Genomic DNA, 23069 nt, shown 5'->3' on the forward strand with positions numbered 1-23069 from the left:
AGGCCAAAGCCAGAATTCAGAGACAAAAAAGCAGTCTGGCAGACTGGCAGATGTAAGTCAGGATCCAATCCACAACAAAGCACTGGCTGGTAGACTACAAGACATCCATAACAGGATGCAGGTTTGGTGGACTGGAACCAGGTTAAATGGGATTCAAACTCTTTTATCCTGTAGGCACTTCTCCATAACTTTGCCTTTAATTTTAACTCATGTATCATGTGCTTTTTGACCATACAAGTGACAACGACTTTTGATATTTCAAGCAAAGATTACTTCTGTTGGTGAACAGGCTGTGGAAGATTAAATCTTTCTTCATGGTATAGCATAAAACATAATCTAAGTTTGCTTTTATCTACACTCTCAGAAAACCATGAAAAGAATCTATGACTTCTAATTCTCACATATAATGATCCTTTCCAAATTATAATTACTTCAGCCTTTGATGCCATGCCATAAAAATTGATGAAATTTTGTTACTTCACTAAAAGCTAGATAAGGTGCTCAGATTTTCAGTAAGTTAGAAGATGTCATTCTTAGAAGTGTATTGATGCATCTCTATGGAGAACAATGTTACACTTTCTTCCCAGTTGCTACACTGCATCAGGCAAATAATATGAATACAGAAATTAAATATATGTGACATAATATAGTGCTATGCAGAAACACAAGTAAATTCTGAACGAGCCACCACAGTAAAGGAAGCTCCATCTTCCCAGTAGCACCATGCTGCATCCAGTGCAGGTAATTAGCCCTGCTGCTGCAGTCCATGTAACAGCCTAAGAAAATGATCTTCGTAAGAGTGCTCTGAATGGGTAATTTATTTCTAATGGTCTTTCTGGAAAACAAGCAGTAGCTTTTGCAGATTTACGTTCAGGCATTAGCTTCTCTAATTAGCCATCAAACAAATAGTTACGTGCATGATTTGCTGACCTATGAGAAAACTAAAGAGAATTGAAGAAGTACATGATGGTTTTATCTTTTTTTTTTATTATTTTTTAAAGTAACTCTCCAGTGGCCAAGCACAAAGCTAACATAAAAGGTAGCTCCAGCATGCAGGAATCTTGATGCACATTCTCAGTTGTGCCTTGCTGGACAAGGAAACAAGAGTTATATCTGCCCCATTTGTCTTGAAGAATGTGCTGAAGGAAAATGCTCTGCCTAGATACAGGTCTTCAAAATAGCTATCCCCTCACTGAAATTCAGTGCTTAAAGTTGCTGTTTTTATTGAATTCTCTATTTTTGAGAATTCTCTATTATTTGACTGGTGAAAGCCTCTCCCACATGTTTGAAAGGTCAAAATAAACAGAACACAAAACATCAAATAATTTTTTGATAGCATCTTACAAAGCATTGAAGCTGTATGCTCCATTCATCCCATACATTTGTTTTACCAAAATGAAAAATTACTTTGACTTCCACCTTTTATTTTAAATGTATTAGTCCTCCTCTTTGGACATTACAGTTATTAATGCTCAGGCTGCTGCAATGGCTCTGAATTCTTATCACTCATTCAGCTGATATTACCCAGTCAAAGCTGACACCAGAAATGGTACCTTAATATCAGAGAAAAAAATCATGACTGGAATTATTCATAGATTACACATCATACACTACTTGGAGGACAAAGAATCAGCAGAGCTGGTTTTTAATAAAAATTTATGGCCTGATCAAGTCAATACAAAATTCTTCATGGCTTTGGTAAATTTTCATTCCAGCCCTACGTAATGAAATTTGGAAGGAAGACCAGCAGTTGTGTCCATAGCCTTCCTGCTCTATTTTGATGTAATTTAACAGCACTGACAAGAGATCTATAAAAATATAGCAGACATTTCTGGGCGCACTCCCTGCAGAATCAAACAGGAGATGGAACAGATTATGATACTAAGAAGTAAACTGAGTATTCCTTACTAAAGGAAGGAATAAGCAAAATCACAGTATTCAGCAATAACAATTAAGTAAATAATAATAATATTTAAATTATATTATCCATGAGCTAATATAAAGCTCAATACTTTCCAAACATAGCTGATGTCAAAGTGTGGAGAAAGATGCCTTCATTGTTAACAAATTTAAAAAGTGTTGTAAAGGTGAAAATTCTCATTAGATACTTTCTACTGATGCAACCAACCATCTACTAATCTCCTTCCCTCAACTTGCCCTTTGCTGCTGATGTGCGTCTGACCAACCAAGCTTCCCAAAGCTTACCTTAGAATTTACCATGACTGGAAAAACTAAAATGATACTGAAATCAGAAACAAGAAAATATAGTGGAACGCATTACAGCCACAGCTTTCTATAAATACACACTGTAAAATTTGTTCTATTTACTGAGTTCTAAAACATCATGAATTTACATGATTTTTTTCAACCTGTAATCATATACACATACAAAGCTACAAGAAGGAAGTCCTTATAGGTACAAAGTGTCAATGATCCTTTGAACGTGTCTATGGAAAGACCCTGGATGACTAGGCATGGATGAATTCAACTGCCTAGGTTCAGGGAGAGCTCCCCTGATTCCCAGCAACACAGTTCTATCAAAGATGGCAGGAATTCCCAGAATCTTGTCCAAGTATCTTCTTGGTGGTCTGCTAAGTATTTTGGCAGATACTTGGTAAGGGTTTTATTAAAAGAACATAATAAAAAAAATGAACATGGTTTGAATGCACAGTGAGATGAGATGACGCCAAACCTCATCCCAGAAAGAAGTTGCCATCTATGATGAAAGTGCATTAAGACCAGAAACACCCATAGTTCCCTTTGACAGAGTTTTGAATCGTTGTGATGGGTAAAAATGAGAGATTTGACAGCACTTGCAGTGATTTACATATGTCCTTATCATTGAAGAACTTGAATAACGACTGCACACAATATTCCACTTGTGACGTGCATGATTAATTCTTTGCTTGCCAGTCTAGGCAGCAACAAGCAGCAGTGGTGGTCAGGTACCTTCAGCCATTTTAAAGCCTTATGGAAGGTGTGGTTTTACATGGCATCTTCTGTTTTTCATGACAGCACTATTTGTAGAATAGAACCAGGAAGAAGATGGCTAATGACATCCTAAGCCCAGTGTCAGTTTTGTCAGCTTTCAGAATATGGGAGGAAACACCTGAGTGATCCGAGTTTGTTGGAACAGAAGCATTTTGAGGGCTCTCATTTGCTAAATAACATTAGAATATACCAGGATAATAAGTGACAAGGATGTTGATGAAAGATGCTGACACTACTCCTTTTTGAAGACACCAAATCCTAATTAAAAATATTCTGTGATCCTGATATTCAAGGCCCGCCTGGACAAGTTCCTGTGTGATGTACTGTAGGTTACCCTGCTCTTGCAGGGGGGTTGGACTAGATGATCTTTTGAGGTCCCTTCCAACCCTTGGGATTCTGTGATTCTATGTGGTTGGTGTATTAGTTTTATTTAGAAATGTTACTTGATCAGCTGTTACTTGATTGTACAACGGATCAAATTATAACTAGAATTTGTTATATTTTTTAAATAATTGAAGCTTACAGGTTAACAAACCAGTGATTGTAATATTTGATATTAACATAATATCATGAAGTATCAGCTTTTCAACTCGCTAATGAGGCTGTGACTAGTTAGGCTGTTTTCACAGCCTACAATTGTTGGAAGTTAATCATGACAACTGTGAAAACCTTTTTATCAAACATGCAAGAACACTGACATTCTGATTACTTATTTAATAATGCAATGATAATGTCATTATTATAATCATGTTAACAGGAATAGGCTTTCAGTTGTGTATTGGAAGTTTGATTATACAGGACCTTTTCAGATAGCTTCCCTGTTCTGGTTTTGTTTTCCTTTTTATTACTTCTGTGATGGAGTCATGGAATAATATACTAATAAATGGAGTGTTTGCTACATAAATGTATTCATCTTGTTTAATTTGAGACAGTAAAGAGAATGAGAAATGGTAGGAGAGGTAGGACTCTGGAACACCCCTTTTATAAAAGATAAAGATGACACCCACTTTATGAAAGATGTTTTTATTTAAAGGAGTATTGCTCATTAATATATTTGGGAAAGAAGGCTGACATACACATTGCCTAAGCAGGGTGTCTGACAATGACACACCTGTGCAGGCTACTATTAGAAGATTACATGAACACAGTCAAGATGGATAAGCTTGCAGACTGCGTGCATCTTCATTTTATTTACGTGCCTTTTCTCCCCATACGTTGTCACTGATAAACAGAATGTTGATGAGTCAGTCATCTTAAAACCACTTGCTGACTACTCGCTCATGCTTCCTGGCAGGAAGAACTGCTAAGGAAGAGCTGCAGCCACACCTGCTAACCACACACAGCTGTTTCCCAAAGCCGGCAGTCCAGGGCATGGCCTCTATGAGGGAGGGAATGCAATTCTCTTGCAGGGAATGGGCCACAAAGGCAACAGGAGTACAATTCATCATGGCCACAGAAAAATGGTATTTATTTTGCAGACTCATTCTGTGAGATTATTAATATGAACAGAACTGATCAATAGAAAAGATAACATAAACATAGTGAATATTAATGATACCCGGCCAACCACTATGTCCAGCCTCTGTTGCGAGATGGAATCACGATTTCATTACTGTAATGTCAGGAGAAATATATAATTAACTTTTTCTACAAGGCATCTTCAGTGTATAAAAAAAAATAAAATAAATTCAGTATGACAAAAATGGATTCAAAACATTAATCATGTCAGTATCATTTCCACACTTTTCTATAAGAAACTGTGAAAAATTAAATGTGCTATTTATAAACTGCATATACACTCGATATGTTATTTCAAAGCATAAGCAGATTGTAGATATAAACACTATAAGTTGTGAACACCTTAAGGGAGGGATTTTATTTTACAGAAAATTGAAGTAAAAATGAAAAATGAACCCCTAAACAATGAATTACAACTACATTCCTAGTGGGGAGACGCACTTTTTTCACCTGATTATGTACAAATACACATTTATTGAAAAATGTAAGAGTAGTCACGGTGGGTTAAGAAAGGTGACATAGAATATGCAAATACTGTAAAGAAAAATCTTTTCCTATAGCAATACCACCAAATATAATCACTTTTTTGGATTGTGTATGAAAAAAAAATGTAAATAAAATAATACATAACAATGACAGACTCAGACTAGCGATTTTCCTACTGCCCCTGGAGCCTCAATTTTACTCTCTGGTTATTTAGTTACTGCACAGACTACCACACTAACCCTCCTTCAAAAATTGTATTTGATGAGGATGTTGCTCGTAACAGAGCAATACTGAAACAGAGCAAATATGAAGTGCTAGTGAAGAAGGTTTTCCCAGAATCTGTTAATTTCCTGTAGATTTTACAACATCTAAATTTTGTTGGTTTAAGCATGTAATCCTTTAAGAGGCCTCTTTGTCCTGGCAAGGTATGAAATGGGTTCATCTGTGAACTTCAGATGGTCCTAGCATGAACAGCACTTTTAACCTGGTGATAGTACTTTCCCCTTCTTTGAAACAACTGATGCATTTCCCTGAACCCATGTAAATCAAGTCTCAAGTCACCACTGGCGGCAGCTTGCAAACTCCTGACAATTGCTGAATTCCTGACAAAATCCCTTGGACACTGCACAGTTTGGGTGGCATTTCTGCGGTTCATTTCTTCTCCTTAGCCTTCTTTCCTGTTTTGTATGTGCAGCCGATGCCTTAGTTGAAATTTTGTTTAAACTGCAGAAAGATACATGGGGTGTCTTACAGGAATTACAGGGGATCTCAGCAGGAGGGCACAGGCACTCTTACTGAGAAAGAATTATTTCATCCTTCTTTCTACAACTTTACCGACCTAGCTGAAGATGCCTGTTATACTGCACACTCATTGACGTAGGAGCTTTGATCTGCGTTTATATAGCTCATACTATATAAGTGGGTCTTGGTCCAGCACTGGGTGTGTTATTTTCTACCAGAACACAAACGCCAATGCAATTAATGATATAGCAGAATGCTGTAATTGGAAAAGCTAATGCAGCTTCTTTAGTCCAATCGATGACACACCTGAAATAGCAAATTAAATGGACTCCATCATGTTGTTTGCTTTACTCTGGAGTACTGATAAATAATTTTGGTATCATCCTGGGAGATAAATTCAATCCACTGGTATACAGAGTGAGTCACAACTTTAATAAAAGCAAGTAAAACCCATTTCGGATAAAGACTGAAGGTGAAATTATCTTCACAAATGAAATTTAAATAATTCAGAGAACAGAATGAAATTGCAGGCTTCCAGTTCAAGATGCTATATGCTGCACTAGCATGTCTGTTACCTATAAATAAAATGTGATGCAGAAAAAAAGAAGGTGGTAAAGCTCCGCTCAGCAGCAAATTTTAATTTCTGGACTGTGTATTACAAGACAACCACTGAGAAATCTTCCTTTCTGAAGCAGTAAACCAGTAACATACTGATGCCTCCTGAAATGAAGGCTGGCATTATCTTTGCCTTTCAGGATCAATTCTTACGATTTTAATGCAAGCTGAAGTAGGTAAGGTATTGAGTAAATTCATGACTGGTTCTATTGGATAGAATTTTATCTTCTGAAACTGCAGAGGTGACGGTGTGAGGAAGAAGCTGCCCTGCAGCACCTGCTCCAGCTGGCAGCCAGGCTCCCCCTCGACGCCACCCTGCCACCTTCTTCTGCCCCAAAACCATCTCCTCACACTCCAACCCCTGAACTGTACACTTGCACTAAGTCGCCATTTTCACGTCCTGTGGCTCACACACGAACAGAGCCGAATGGGCTGTCCCATCGAGCCCTGACAAACGCCAAGCTGGGTCAATGCCCTGGGGCAGGGAGGCCCCACAGATACTGTGCTGGAGCACGGCACTGGTGGACCGTGCCTCCTAGGGCTGCTGAATGGGGCCGCCCCTACCAAGGACCTGTCACGGTCGGGCCCACTCCAGCCGGCCTTCCCCAACGCGCCCTGAGGACTACAGCACCCATCAGGCCCCGCGCGGGCTGCCCTCTACCCAGCGGCCTGAGCGGCCCGGCGCTGTCGTGGCGCTTGCCGGTGAATGAGCCGGGCGGCTAAGCCGGAGAAGGGTTGCGGCTGTTCGGTCGAGCCTCGCTTCCCTCAGACGAAGGTGCGGGGGTCGCGCCTATCCACTGCTTCCTCCTGATCCTTCTCCTTCGGCAGCTCGGGCCGCAGCCATGAGGCGCGCAGGGCTGGGTAAGCGTGGCAGCCCTCGCGGCGGGGCCTGCAGCCTCCCGCCGGGCCGGGCCTCACCGCGATCCCTGCCCGGGCTGGGGGGGCAGCGGCTGCCTGGCGGACCCTCGCCTAGTGCTGGAAGGGTAAATGGAGGGGGGTGAAAAGCTCGCCGGGTGGGCCCGGCAGCCCGTGGTCTCGTGTGGGCCGCGCTGTGCCCAGGGGAGCTGAGGCTGGCAGGGCCTGACCCGTCCTCCAGTGAGGGTGTGTGTGAGCGGTTTGTGTGAAGGCCGTATATGTGTCTCTGAGTGACAGGGCTTGTGCGGATGTCTGTAGGCTTGCTGCAGAGCTTGGGAGCTTTGGGTCGGAAAAGCAGCCACGCCTGCCTGTGCTTCTCCTTTCTAGCTCAGCTGGATTCATGGAGCAGCGCTGGGATGTTTAGTTGTTTTCATGGATGGTTTTAGTGCAGTATTTGAGCTGTGTTTCCATGGGTGGTCAGATTTGTCACTCTTCAGTCAAGTCATTTCTGAGTTTTGAGTTGGTTTTATTTTAGTACTTATGTATGTTTTCCTGCTATGTTTGGGGGAAAACTCTCTAGCTATTTTCAGTTTGTTACAAATACAGTCTGGTGTAAATGCAGAAATCTGCATAGTTCCTGCTGAGTATTCTGAGAGGTGTAGGCCTCATTTTCCAACCAGCAGTCATGTTGATGACTCTAAAGAAACTTTGAACCCCCATGTAGGTTCTGTGACCTCACTGTAAAGCTTAGATAGTGTTTATGCCTTTGAAGTTTATGACTGAGTTCTGGTCGTTTTTCCTAGAAAGTGAGCATCTGGGGAGTTTGTGTGTGTGCTAAATGCCATATGGCTAAACCAGATGTACGTGTAATACCACCCTCAGTTTACTTCTACACCTTCGATTTGTGTTGTGTAATGGCATTTTTCCAAGATAAAGCAAGTCTTGGGGACACTTTCTACTAGATCGAGGCATTGTGATGTTTATCATAAAAAGGTAGGCATTTGGTAATGCTTAGGTTTTCAATGCTCTTTGTCAGACTAACAGCTCTCCCTTGGGTGTGAACTGAAGGGGATTAGACTGAAGGCCACCCAGCTCACTATGCTGTTTCTGAAAAAGTGATAGATGTTTATGGAAGGAGCTAAGGGGAAAGAGCGTGCCTTGTTTTAGCATGTCTCTGGCAAACAATACCTTGAGGAACATCCTGAAACTACTTCTTAAAAGATCTGCTTGAAGGTCGAGCAGGAGACTTAAATATCTGTTATCAGCTGCAGTAAAATTTGATGCTTTGCCTTGACATTTCAACTGTCAGTCCACAATTACTTTAGTAGGCTGGAAATAGAAGGTGAGCACCAGGACTTCTGCTGTTATCACCAGCGACCTGGTACCTCTTTTTTAGCCTGCAATTATGTTATGGTCATGTCCATACTGTGTATAAATGAGCAGTGTTGCAAGATAGCCTGTAGAATAGCCATGCTGAAGTTCCTGTCCTTCCTGTAAACAGCTGTAGCCAGGCTTCTTTGTTGCACTTGGTGTTGCGTATTCAGAAGTAGCTGTAAGTGTTTAAAAGCTCTGGGACAGTTGCTCTTATCTGCTATGTCACAGTCTATGTAAGAATCATAGTTAAGGTATTTTGGCCTGAAGCTACATGGTATATTAACTTACAAACATACTTAAAATTGTATGTTACCTCATAGGAAGTGCTGTAGTTGCATATGTAAAAGAAGACACAGAGAGAACAATCCTGAAAACCTTGTTGACTTTCACTGCAATGAAATGGAAGCACACATTTCACCCAGTCTTGTTGAGGATTTGCCATTAGCTTAACTGACAGAATAACATACAAACAACATACAAGTTCAAACTAAACTATTGTCATTACTTTGATTTAAAGAATGCGTTAATATAAAATGGTGTCTATTGTCAAAATAGCATCTTAATTCTCTCTTAAAAATTTAGTATTATGTACGGCAAGCACAGTGAAACTGTTTGAGATGAAACTTCATCTGTGAATATGGTTGGTGTCTCTCTTCTCTCATTTTCCTCAAAAATCCCCCAAAGGTACCCAAACACAATTTTTTTTCAAATGCATTGATGGGGAATTGACCGAAGACATTCAGGCAATTTTAGTGTGGCATTCTGAATAGCCATACAAGTATTGGTTAATGTTGTAACTGGGTTGTTAGTTGAATTAATCTAGTAGGATCTTGTTCATAAAGCTTATAATGGTTCTTTTCTGTTTGCCCACGTGTCTTCCTCTTTCTTCTCTGGTTTCAGATCTTAGATTTTTGTCTAGACTGGACACAGCTTTAATTGTCCTGTGTCCAGCTGCTGTCCTTAGGAGACCTTTATCAGTGTTTGGAGGAAGCCAGTATGTGGAGCTGAGGAGCTTTCATTCCCTTCTGTCCCAAGTACTCTGCCAAGTCAGTTGTCTGGATAACAGTCCTGAAGCTCTGTCACCCAAAAAACAATGGCAGGAGTGGTAACAGAAATGGCAGTGTTCTGCTTAGTGGCCTGGCTTCTGTCTGAGGTGTTGTTTGTAGAGAAACACATGTAAGGATCAGAGTATGCTCTTTCCTTTAAAAGCATGTAATGTCTCTTATATGTGTGATCAAGTGGTATTTGTCGTTATTAGAGATCTCAACTTTCCTATTTTCAGTTAGGTTTACTGGTCTGTGTAGCGTCCTCAATGCTTCCTCTGCGTCTCCATGTAATACTTAGGTTGATTTCCATAGAAGTCATCTGAAAACACTGTCTATCTGGGGAAAAATTTGATAGCATTAAATCACATCCATTCCTCAGTTTTCCTTCTTTGATTGGTGTATTGCAAAATAACTTACACATTTGGAAAAAGGTTGATTCTCTGTGTCAGGAACATGTAGTGCCTGTTCCCAGTTGCCAAGGGTGACATTAAGGAAATGCATTTTTAAATGGAAAGAGTACGTTCTCACATGCGAAGAGCACTCCAGTGGTATTTTTTGTCTGTAACTACTGACTATTGTGTGTTTATAGGTGATGGAGCACCAGGTGGTAACTATGGCTATACCAATAGCGGATACAGTGTTTATGAAGAAGAAAATGAAAGGTTAACAGAAAGTCTGCGTACAAAAGTCAGTGCCATTAAATCAGTAAGTATTTAATTATAGTGGTATCATCACATGTATTGAATTAAATTCTGTGGGTTAGTTTAAAAACATAAATTTAATGATGTGGTGGGTTGGCCCTGGCTGGACACCAGGCGCCCACCACAGCCTCTCTGTCTCTCCCCTCCTCAGCTGGACAGGGGAGAGAAAATACAACAAAAGGCTCATGGGTCGAGGTAAGGGCAGGGAGAGATCACTCACCAGTTACCATCGGGGGCAAAACAGGCTCGACTTGGGGAAATAAATTTAATTTATTGTCATTTAAATTAGAGTTGGGTAATGAGGAAAAATAATCAAACCTTGAAACACCTTCCCCACATGCCTCCCTTCCCAAGCTTCACTCCTGATTTTCTCTACCTTCTCCCTGCCCAGCAGTGCAGGGGGGTGGGAATGGGGGCTGTGATCAGTTCATCATGTGATGTTTCTGCTGCTCCTTCCTCCTCAGAGGAGGACTCCTAATGCTCTTACCCCACTTCAGTGTGGGGTTCCTCCCACAGCAGACAGTCTTCCACAGACTGCTCCAATGTGACTCCTTCCCACGGGCTGCAGTTCTTCATGAACTGCTCCAGCATGGGTTCCTTACATGGATTCAGTCCTTCAGGCACAGACTGCTCCAGCATGGGTCCCTTCTGTGGACTCAGTCCTTCAGGAACACACTGCTCCAGCGTGGGTCCCTTCAGTGAGCGCAGTCCTTCAGGAACAGACTGCTCTAGTGTGGGTACCTTCTGTGGGCACAGTCCAGGAACAGACTGCTCCAGCGTGGGTGCCCTTCAGGGTCGCAGCTCCTGCCAGCAAACCTGCTCCAGCGTGGGCTCGTCTCACCACAGGGCCATAGGTTCTGCCAGGAGCCTGCTCCAGCATGGGCTTTCCATGGGGTCATAGGAGGGTATGCCCCTGCTCCAGCATGGGGTCCTCCACAGGCTGCAGGTGGAGATCTGTTCCACTGTTAACTTCCATGGACTGCAGGGGAATCTGTGCTGTGGTCCCTGAAGCATCTCCTCCCACTCCTTCTTCCCTGACCTGGGTGTCTTCAGAGCTGTTTTTCTAACATATTGTCACTCCTTCAGCTGCTGCTTCACAGCAGTTATTTTTCCTCTTTCTTAAATACATTATCTCAGAGGTGCTACCACTGTCACTGATGGACTCAGTTTTGGCCAGCAGTGTGTCCTGCGGCCGGCTGGCATTGGCTCTAGTGGACACAGGGGAAGCTTCTATCAGCTTCTTACAGAAGCCACCCCTGTAGCCTCCTTGCTATCAAAACCTTGGGTTTAGAATAATAATCTAGAATAAGTTAAGGGGGTAACAAGAAAATCTGTGACTTTTGTTACAGAATTTCACCTCTTGTCTCCTTCTCTGGTATGTTAAATATCAAAATCAGTGTATGCTGACAGTGCAGTTGATAGCACCCCATGGAGTAGCATGTGTGCTGTTTCTGCAGTTGCATCTTTTAGCACAACATAATAATCTTGGCATATGGAATAGTCTTCAGATCATCTTCCTAGAAGCCTGATGCAGACCGGTTTCACTCTTGATTTTAGATTGCAGTGAAATGCAGCAGTAAGAAATAATGAGATTTAGGTTGTGTCACAAAAAGCATACGGGTTTTGACTAAATCAAAGCATAGGGGCCTGGAGCACGTTTCCTTCCCTTCTAGGGGCTGAGCTGGTTGTTCAAGGCCAGCATGCTGATAAGCACTGTTATGGAGGAAGAGCTGCTAAGAAGCCTCTGTGGGTTCTGTTTCATTTGGGAGCTGCTTTTAAGCCAAGACTCTCTTGGGTGGCCCCTGCTTTTGTTGTGTTGCAAATTGTCTTGCAGCTCTGTGTGTGTCTATTCTGACTCTGATTCCAACCCTGACAGAACTTGATTTTCTGGCTTCACCTTGGACCCATCTACTAGCTGTGGATGTGCTGTGTGATCTATCACCAGGCTGTTGCTAACCCTGGTTATTATCTCTGCACTGACTCTCACTTGCTGCTCACCTCCTTGTCCTGCTGTGCCCTTGCTGTTTCAAGACACAAAGCAGGGAAGGAACAGACAAGTTCACAAAAGAAAATCCCATTTATAGCATAGCAGCAACCTGTCAAGGGAGACGTATTAGCAGCTTACTGGAGCCAGCTCCAGCAACATCGATTCAAAGAGTGCTCCCAGTCCTCAGTGCCATCTGCCAGTAGTTTTGACAGTTGTTCCAGGAAATGGATAATTGCTGCTTAGACTTTACTATATCTTGAATTTTTGAAAGTCCATGCAATAATTCTTAAGAAGGAATTCTCTGGAAAAGGGGAGGAGGACCATTGAGTACCTTCTGTGAGTCTTTAGACTTTTCTGGTCAGACAACAAATATTTACTTTCCTAAGGGTTATTGACAGAATACTTTCCCTGTTACTTTGAGTTTTGAAAATACCAGGTACTGTTTTCACATTTTACTTGGGGAAATACTAGTTGTGTCATGTATTTTCGACTGGTCTCACTCATTTATGTGTAACTGATTACTCATATCTAATAGTTTTTAAATTTTTTTTAATAGCTTTCAATTGAAATTGGAACAGAAGTTAAAAACCAAAATAAAATGTTATCAGAAATGGTAAGTCACTAACTTTCTTTAAATATGGGGCAGGATTAAGAAGTTAATAATGTAAAGAATTCCTTCATGTAGTATGAACATTTGTATTAAAAGGTTGACAACTTATTGTTGACTGTAAAATGTGACTAATACAGCACCAATATTTCTGTTCCAAAAGGTAATGCATTTCTTCCAAGGCACAACCAAGATCTTTATACTTCAGATATGACTTTGTTTACAAGTAGCAAATAGTATTACTGAAAAGGCAATTCTGTTCTTAAATACAATTAAATATAGAAGAGGGAAGCAAAGAGTAAGGACTCAGAAATGCCTGTTTTGCTTACACTTGCTTCAGCTTGGGGAAAAATATCTCTGGATAAATGGCTGAAAGGTTTTTTCAGAAACTCCCCCTGAAACAATTTTAGCTTTGTCAAATTTGAAAAAATAAACCCAGGAGAAACTACAGTTAGCAAGCTTTAGGGGGAATCTTTTTTTCTGAGTAACGTATTTTGTTGTTTGCTTGTTTGTTTTGTTTTAATGGATAGGATAATGACTTTGACTCTGCGGGTGGACTTCTGGGTGCGACTATGGGCAGACTGAGAACACTCTCCAGAGGAAGCCAGACAAAGCTATTATGCTACATGATGCTCTTCTCATTGTTTGTATTTTTTGTAATATACTGGATTATTAAACTGAGGTGATGTGATGCATGTTACCTCCAGTTTAAATGGTGTCATTTCAACTATAAAGTAGTCTTAATTAATGAAGACATTGATCTAAAGTGGCATATTCTGTTGATAAAACACAGTGAAATTGTTGGAAATTGCATTAACAATTAATGCTATGTTATATATATATTTTTCTTAATGTATCAGAATTTTTCCCATCATCCCCTGTTTTGGGGGATTGTTTGTAAATACGCAGAAACTGCTAGCATAGTAAGTTGCTTTTTTAGGGGAAAAGAGTTTTTAGAATTAATTTTTAAAATACAGAAAACAGCAGTTGTTCAGATATGAAGTAACTGCGGAATTACAAGGTTTTCTCTTTCTTTCTGCTTTTCATTCTTGGCCATGCTCTAAATTAGAGCTCCAGTTTCAGGCATGTAGTAATTTCTAGGTTGCAAAAGCGTGAAGAATACTTGGATCTTTCTAAGTTGGTTTTATCTGTGGATTTTTGAAAGGCTGGCCTGAAGCTTACAAATGTCATTGTGGGAACCCAAAAAAATTTTTGTGGATAAGTCTGATAGTATATGTATTTAAGTAGCTTAAACTGTGTGTCTGTGGGAGAAGTTACTTAAAACTGTTATTTTGTTTTGTTTTTTTTATTTCAATGTGACAAATCATGCTTACACATCTGCTCTTTTAGGCAAATGCCTTAGATCATTGGGATCAACCAATATGGACACAGTACAAACGTTTTCTTTATATTTAAAGTACCTAAACCTTAATGATTCCATTGAATCTTCACAACTTTTACCATTAGTATGTTTACGTTTGAATCTGTGATGATCCCTAACTCTGCACAATGTCTGAAACAAAGTCAGATATTTTGAATTTTATATTAAAGTATATTATGATGCACCTGTTGGAGGTGCTGTCATATTAAGATATTTTATTTTGAAGACTAAGCTTTGGCTCACCTGATAGTTTCTTATAGTTGGAGCTGTCACATTGGTGAGTTCAATATTAAAGAATAAGTTTCCATCATACTGAAACTGTATCTACAGTTTTTGAAAAACTTTTCTAGAAATACCATATAATTTGTTGCCATTAGTAACTAATTATGAACTGACAAATAAAGTGTCCTGTAGTATTCCAGCCAGTGTTGTTTATATACATTCTTTTCTATTGTAGAATACCAGTGTAATTTTTGGAAATGATGCTGCATTTAAGGGGCTATCCTGTGTGGGATGCACTATTAAGAGTAAGAAATGAGGGTGTATGCTACGTCTCTTTCATGTTAGATTTCATACGTAATGGAAGTATTCCATGTAAGTCATTAATATGAACACACAGAATGTGGAAAAGTATTTCACAAAACTCAGTATTTCTAGCTAATTTAATCTTTGACTGTTAGAAGGTTTACAGTACTACAAGTAACAGAACATTTAACACCAGGGTAATGCATTGTCTGTATATGAGAATTGCTAGGCTGGCTAAACAAGTATGGCATTCCCAAGGCTAGTCAATAGATATAGTCTGCCATACAAAATTGATGCACTTGTCTAATTTTAACAAGACAGTGGAGTGCAAAGTACCTAACAACTGAGATGATAATTACTGACATATTTGACAACCAGACTCCCCTGATAGTTGTCATCTTTTAGAAATACATTTCTGGCTCTTAACCATGGTGTCTGAACAATTTCTAGACTTATTTCTTTTTCAGTAATCAGTCTGCCATCCTAATAAATGGAAGAGGTTTTTAACTACCTAATCCACAGTAGAAAAATGGGTGGATGGAGCCAGTTATACAGTTGATGCACTTCCTGTTGATGATATGCTGATGCATATCTTCTTGTTCTGGAGAATATGCCAGTGTGTCCCTTAAGTTCTGATAGAACACACGTTGGTAAAATGTTTCACCGGTCCTTCAGATCATGTATAAAACCAACAGGATTTCAGTTTTAAATGTAAAACCAGATAAAAAGGTAATTCATTCAGAACAGGAACTACGCTGTCTTCCCCCTCTGCTTCCCAGTCCTTCAGTGGTGCAGAGGAGTGGAGGGAAATGAATTGCTGGTAGAATCTGCCTTTCTCTGTTTCTTCATTTAAGGAGAGTTGTCAATTTTCTGTCTAGATAGGGTGGGAAAAGGGAGCTTAACCACAAGGAATACATGAAGCCTGCAAGCAACTTTCTGCGTGTTCATTAGAAAACGCAAGGGCTTTTTTAAAGTACTGAAACAGTACTTTAGGTTCTTTTAACAGGAGCATTCTGAACTGAAATGTAAACTGAAAGTCACAATGTGACAGGTTTCACAGAATCACAGAATCACAGAATCCCAAGGGTTGGAAGGGACCTAAAAAGATCATCTAGTCCAACCCCCCTGCAAGAGCAGGGTAACCTACAGTACATCACACAGGAACTTGTCCAGGCGGGCCTTGAATATCTCCAGTGTAGGAGACTCCACAACCCCCCTGGGCAACCTGTTCCAGTGCTCTGTCACTCTTACAGTAAAGAAGTTCTTCCTGATGTTAACGTGGAACTTCCTATGTTCCAGTTTACACCCATTGCCCCTTGTCCTATCACTGGATATCACTGAAAAAAGCCTAGCTCCATCATCCTGACACCTACCCTTCACATATTTGTAAACATTGATGAGGTCACCCCTCAGTCTCCTCTTTTGCAAGCTAAAGAGACCCAGCTCCCTCAGCCTCTCCTCATAAGGGAGATGTTCCACTCCCTTAATCATCTTTGTGGCTCTGCGCTGGACTCCTTCAAGCAATTCCCTGTCCTTCTTGAACAGAGGGGCCCAGAACTGGACGCAATATTCCAGATGCGGCCTCACCAAGGCTGAGTAGAGGGGGAGGAGAACCTCTCTTGACCTACTAACCACTCCCTTTCTAATGCACCCTAAGATGCCATTTGCCTTCTTGGCCACAAGAGCACATTGCTGGCTCATGGTCATCCTCCTATCCACCAGGACCCCCAGGTCCCTTTCCCCTTCACTACTTTCCAGCAGGTCAACCCCCAACCTGTACTGGTACATGGGGTTGTTCTTCCCCAGATGCAAGACTCTACACTTGCCCTTGTTAAATTTCATCAAGTTTCTCCCCGCCCAACTCTCCAGCCTGTCCAGGTCTCGCTGAATGGCAGCACAGTCCTCTGGTGTGTCAGCCACTCCTCCCAGTTTTGTGTCATCAGCGAACTTGCTGAGGGTGCACTCAGTTCCCTCATCCAGGTCATTGATGAAAATATTAAACAGCACCGGTCCCAGCACCGACCCCTGAGGAACTCCACTAGTCACAGACCTCCAGCTAGATTCTGCGCCATTGACCACAACTCTCTGCCTTCTTCCTTTCAACCAGTTCTCGATCCACCTCACTACTTGATCGTCAAGCCCACACTTCCTTAGCTTATCTATGAGGATGCTGTGGGAGACAGTATCAAATGCCTTACTGAAATCAAGAAAAACTACATCTACCGCTCTACCATCATCCCTCCACCTAGTCACTTCCTCATAGAAGGCTATAAGGTTGGTCATACATGACTTCCCCCTCATAAAACCATGTTGGCTGTTCTTAATGACCCCCTCATCCTTGATATGCCTAGTTCTCTATATTTCTATGTTATTTTACAGAATGTAGCACATTTCCCTTCAATTCCAGTAAATTTCCAGTTTAAAATCTGAACTGGGATCCTGCAAATTTGCTTAGAATGGTTAAGGTGACTTTATGTAAAGGTAAAACTGCTTTGAGAATATTTCAGGGAAGGAGAATAACAATTAGTGAGAACCATATACCACAGCTTTAGAATTTTCCTTAGCATTTGCACTTGTTTTACTGGTCATTTTGTAGTAGAAAGGTATTGTTCTGACAGAAAAATACTAGTAGCATTAATTGTAGTTTTACGAAGTTGCAGTTAATAGCAGGCGCTTAACACTGCAGTTGTGATTATTCTTAGTTTTAAAATCTATTTTACATAATTTTTACACAATATATATTGAATTCATCGGTGTAATGTAACTTAGACTCTATCTAGCAACTATACAGTTTGTTTCTAGATGGAAGGAAATACCATCTTTTAACTATAAAACTGGTAACCTTATGTATCATGGAGATTCCTTAGGAAATGCTTAATACATCCATTTCATAACAAGGATAATTCAACTGAAAGTTTGTGGGTTTTTTTGCAGTACTACAGGCTGTCTCTTCTGGCTTAAATGGCTGGGTTATGAAGAGCTTAAGTAATTACACATAGTTTTCTTATTAGTATGTTTATTTTTAATGTTTTCCTTTAATGATTACACACAAAAGATACCTTACTGCTGAAGTTCAGGCCTCCAAAAGCTTCAGATACAATTAAACAGCTTGTTGTAGAATTCTACAAATAAAAATCCACCACTACTCCCATCACCAAACACCCACAACAGTGTAGTACGAGTCCATGGGAACTTGGCCAAGATGAGAGAGCTCATTTTGATGATTACTTGCTAAAAGATTAAAAGGCAAGGTACTTGTAATGGAGAGCAAAATCACCATGCCAGTATTTGAATATGGCAGGGAATAATTTGTGCCTAAATTACTGGTCTTGAAAGCTACACAGAAATTAGGATCAGTTACAGTGAAATCATAGCTGTATACCTATGGAAGCTCTGTTTCTTAATTGACAGTTTAGCTGCTTTAACATGTAAATACACCTTGATTAAAGATTACATTCTTTCTGGGTGCTTAGTGTGGGTCATTGGACTCCCCAAAGCAGTAACCCACTGAAAGAAATGGAAGTCCAGCAGGATGCCACATGTTTTCAGACTGCTTCATATCATATATCAGCAATTTGACACTGGAGAATACACAGAATGATACTGACAGACATTTCAGTAGCAAAATTACTGTTATGTTTTGTACGTTTATGCTTGAAACATGCTGGCTGTTACCTTCAGTGTGCAGTACAAACCATGCTCTTGCTGTCTTAATTTTCAAGGAAGAGGAGATATGTCGCTTGTTTGGAAGTATTTCCATATGATGGAAAGCATAATTTTGTCTGTACCACCTCCTATTGACATAAACCTCAAGTCTCTCTAGAAATACAAAGAGTAGACTTAAACACAGATGGAACAAATGCAGGACTTCGCATACCCATTTATTCTATGAATTTATTATGGACCTGCTTTTATTATATTGAAAACCCTTGCTTACAGAAGTATATAAATGGTATGGACAAGTGTCAGCACTGTAAATACCTTTTTGTGTACAGGAATGTTGAAAATTCAAAATCAAAAGGCCCAAGATAGAATTTGGCACATCCAATTTTCAGATTCTTTCAAAAACAACCTTAGCCTTGCTTAACACTATTTTGATCTTTAAGTTAAAACCCTCTCCTTAGTATGCAACTGCTCCTTAAGGCCAGCCAAAGAAACTGCAGCTGAACTCCACACAGACTTCTGTTTAGGTCTCACCACTTTGAACTGACATATAAAGTATCCCAAGGTTTTCTGCTGGGCTGCCTGCTCAAATTACCTACACCTTACACACCACTAGCAGTTGTGTGCAGAACATCTGATCCCCTGCCTCCTCCTGGTAGGATGGTCTGCAGTACTGCAGTACTAACCACAACATCCCCCACAGTCCTTTGTCAGAGCTAAAGGGGCCTAAGCCTACAGCTGAATTTTAGGAGAAGAAGGAGCTTTTGGAGGGCCAGCAGCAAAAAGTGGTGTAGCACTTCACTTTGCTTAACTGTGCGGTGAGAAGAATATTAGTCAATTAGTACATGAGCCATTGGAGAACTGTATGGAGAAGGTACAATTTTCACTTAAGTTTTTTAACCAGCAGGCATCCTGGTCTCCCTACTAGCTGTGTGAGATCTGGCATAACCTGTATTAGTATTATATAGTAGTATAGTAAATATATAGTAGGTATATAGTAAATAAAGCCATTCTGCTTTAAAAATTAATGGCTGCTCCAAGCTAATTTACTTCTGGTGTATATTTCTAATCATCACACTCATTTAGACACTGCCACTAGTATCACTGAGTCATCCCTAACAGTATTGCCTAAGTTCCCTGTGCTAGCCAGACTGCAAACTACTATGAGCTTAAGCAATTTTTCTGTTGGGCCTTGCTGGAGACAGCTGAGCTGGAGCAATGGTAGGTTACTTGGTCTTTGTGTTGTGATGCTGACTGCTTTTTCAAGCTGCAGAAAGCCGCTGCCAGTGCTTAGAATCTTGCATCTTCACAGCACTGTAGCAACAGTAAGTAATTAATCCTCAGAACTCCTCTGTGATGCCAGTAAAAAACCTCCATTTGCAGCAGGAATCCTGGACAAATGTGGCTTCATAATGAAGTTACAAACAGGCAGTGGTAGGGTCTGGCTTTGGTGATGTGCGACAGACGTGAGGTTATCGCATACAAATACATGTTTCAAAAGACCAAAACACCTTTCACATCTGCTTCTGTTTGTGCGGATATTTATGTCTACAAAATTGCTGGTGGTTGTATTTTTGTCTCTATGGGTTAGATAAGGAAAATTTCCTCTAGAATCTACAGGCAGGTGACTAATGTTGTTCCCTCCGCTGGAGAGATAGGATAGAAGGTTTCACCTAGTCCAAGAGGACTGAGATGACAGTGATTTTAATCTAGCATCCCTCTTCTGGGAAAGAGACTTGCCTTAAGCATTAAGAAAACCAAACCACAGGACTAACTATCCTGCCAGGAACTCTGAGGTAGCTGGGAAGATGACATAGTAACCTAAGCTTGCATATGAGCTACTTATTGCAAGTTTATGGCTTGATAGTTTATACTGTATCAATAATGCATTCTTAATACAGCACATAAATAGTTTGATATATTTAAATATTAGAATTTTATTGCTCTAGTTAGGCTAGCCATGGATTGCTTCTGATTTGGCACAGCAACACTTTGCTTTCTGATTTCTCCATCGCCTCATTGCTGCCCCCAAGACAGAGCAGAACATCCTGCACCACCTGCAGCCTTGCTGAGGTGAAAACTGACCTGTGGTGCCTTCACCAAGGACAGTGAGAAACCAGCCTGCAATGTACCATACAGTTATGTAAAGGTGTCATTTTAAGGGACCAAACCTCTAGCTGCTTACTGAATGCTGTTTTCCTCAGAGAGTGGGAGTCTGCCTGAGGAAGAGATAAATCCTCACTGTTCTGTTCTGCCCCCTGAAACACTCCCTTGCAAAGAGTTTCCCCTCCTTCAGGAAATCCCATGCACCTGAAACATCCACTGTAGATTGTAAGACTCTATTCAACCAAATCAAGAGATGTAAATGTTAAAAAGCAATATATTTTTTGACATTAAAAAAAAAATATTTCTTCAATGCTAAGTTAAAAACTGCATAAGGGAGGATGAGGAGCCCTTCCCATCTACCAAACTCAATCCAGGTTATCTCTAGTGAGGCAGCAAAAGGAGCAAAAAAGGACCCTCTATGTCGTCCAAGTTTCCCATCTCCATTGGTATCATGTCATATAACCTCCTTCAGAAATGTATCAAACACTGCTTTAAGGAGAACGACAAGCTCCCTTTAATCTTAGACTATCCTAATTTGAAGGCTATCATATAACAAGGTTGATTACAAAACATTTACCCTTTTTTGTCACAATTATTAAAGTTGTACCACTGGCAAGATTTTTCTCCACAAAATACACTGATGTACCCTCAGCTTTAATACTTGTCACTTCTTCCATCTTCAGACTCAGCTAGATTGCTTATGGCCTCTTCAAATTAAGCAACATCTAAAGGAGGCTTGGGTCCAGAGGGAGAAGTGTGAACTGACACCACCCAGTGCGCCAGGTCCAAGGCTGGTACTGCCTGCCAGTTCGCATGGCCCTGTTCATTTCCACTAAGGGGCATTCTGAAAGCCCAGCTGAGGAGGAGTGGACATCATCTTGGATGGCTCTGGAGCATAGCTCTGCCTTAAAGTCATCATTGTACAGTTACCTATTTTGATTTGCCATATTAGACAGGAATCTGTCCCCAAACTTCTGCAGAAAAAGTTTGAACCTACGGCTCTGTTTTCACAGATGACTGAGGAATTGCTATTAAGTCTTGTCCCAACAGTTAGATACTGATTTAAAAGAAAATTGTTTTTGTCATCAGAAACAGATAGGTTTCATTTCACTTGGTACAGCCATAAATTGTGATGACAAAGACTGATTAAAAAGAACCCAATTGTCTAGACTCATTCTAGTTTAGACATGCTTTGTAAAGAATGAAAGAATATAAAAAATAAAATAATGAAACTGAATAAAATATTTCAATGGACATTTTGATCTGTGAGGAATACAATAAATAATTTAGAAGTAAATGCATTACTTATTCAAAAAAGTTCACTTAAAACTACACAGAAGTTTGATTTTTAACAACCCTGAAATACAAATAAAACTTCATATTGCAATACCTACGTGACAGTTGAGGGGAAAAAAAAAAAATCCATTTTTCTTCTGCAGCTATGAGCATTTGCGATGCTATTTATGCTTCATCTATTTCACACGAGTAGTCAATCAATAGTTTTCACTACTGCTTTCTTGAGTCTTTCATAACACAGCAAGTAAAGAAATGACTGCATTCTCTCCATTACACGGCACAAGAGTAAAACTCATAAGAACTGGCAGCAGTTAGGTGTAGTGTTTAGTACTTAGAAACAATCTTAATTTCAAAGCAAACAAACAAACTTTAAGAAGGCCAAACAAGTTCTTCCTATAACAACTGAAGTGTAGATGGTCACTATTAAAATATATAGATCACCACCTGAAATCTTTTAAAATTCATGTTAAGTGTGGAAAATTTCAATATACTCACCACAAAAAGTTTTCATCCCTCTGATCTCTCACAACCTGGGATTTTCACAGATTGTGGGTTTGCTCGATAATTGATTTTTCCCTAGGCATGATGCCTTTGAGGCATTTCATGCAGGGGAGAGAAAAATAAACGCAAGTCCAGTCTGACACTCTCATTCTCCAGAATCCTTTGAGTAGGGTAAAGTCTGAAGAGTCAACTCAATGTTTTCATATTGGCTTGTATTTCTCTATTAAACCCCTTGATGGGGTTATCTGGACTCAAAACTTCTTTCAAACTCATTCTCCAGCATCCCAACAACTGAAAGTGAGACATTCATATATATAAAACCAGCCCTGTATAGGGTCCTACATGGTGAAACAGCTGTCTTTACGTCTTCCAGAGAATACTGCACTTTAGAAAAGTCAGTTGTTCCACAAAGTTTAAAAGACATTATTAAAATGACAGAAGTGACTGAAGTCATTTGGCAGACAATTTTATGCTGGGCCTGTTTATTATCCCCCCACCAACACTAACAACTAGAATTCAAAGACTTCATGCTCTAACCATGCATTATGTTGTGTGCTCTTTGACAAGTAACAGCCCAACATGTGTCAAAGACTAACATTTCCTTAGGAACTTGGTAAGGATTATGCTACAAAAATCTTTGTACATTATGACTAGATGTTGTGCTGTGCAGTTACGC

At 40.2% G+C, this 23069-nt stretch overlaps 2 protein-coding genes across 3 annotated transcripts in view; one reads left to right on the top strand and one right to left on the bottom strand.

The window, feature by feature from the left end:
• The first annotated feature begins 6986 nt into the window (after positions 1-6986).
• On the top strand, positions 6987-14723 carry BET1 (Bet1 golgi vesicular membrane trafficking protein). Of its 2 annotated transcripts, none has more exons than XM_065666360.1 (4): positions 6987-7212; positions 10216-10313; positions 12871-12927; positions 13452-14723. In XM_065666360.1, exons 1-4 carry the CDS (start codon positions 7194-7196, stop codon positions 13605-13607), a joined length of 330 nt encoding a protein of 109 aa, XP_065522432.1. In that variant the 5' UTR covers positions 6987-7193; the 3' UTR covers positions 13608-14723. The 2 variants fall into 2 exon arrangements, with proteins under 2 accessions (XP_065522432.1, XP_065522430.1); XM_065666358.1 differs by having other exon boundaries at positions 6989-7212; positions 10216-10331.
• Positions 14724-17830: 3107 nt separating this feature from the next.
• LOC136009021 (probable acyl-CoA dehydrogenase 6) overlaps positions 17831-23069 on the bottom strand; it is a gene marked incomplete at its 5' end in the record, with an annotated part of 83529 nt that continues 78290 nt past the window's right edge. The window contains 1 exon segment of the mRNA XM_065669112.1: positions 17831-18646. Coding sequence (XP_065525184.1) covers positions 18545-18646 — 102 coding nt within the window.

This window comes from Lathamus discolor, chromosome 2 (assembly GCF_037157495.1).
Source record: "Lathamus discolor isolate bLatDis1 chromosome 2, bLatDis1.hap1, whole genome shotgun sequence".
Taxonomy (NCBI): domain Eukaryota; kingdom Metazoa; phylum Chordata; class Aves; order Psittaciformes; family Psittacidae; genus Lathamus; species Lathamus discolor.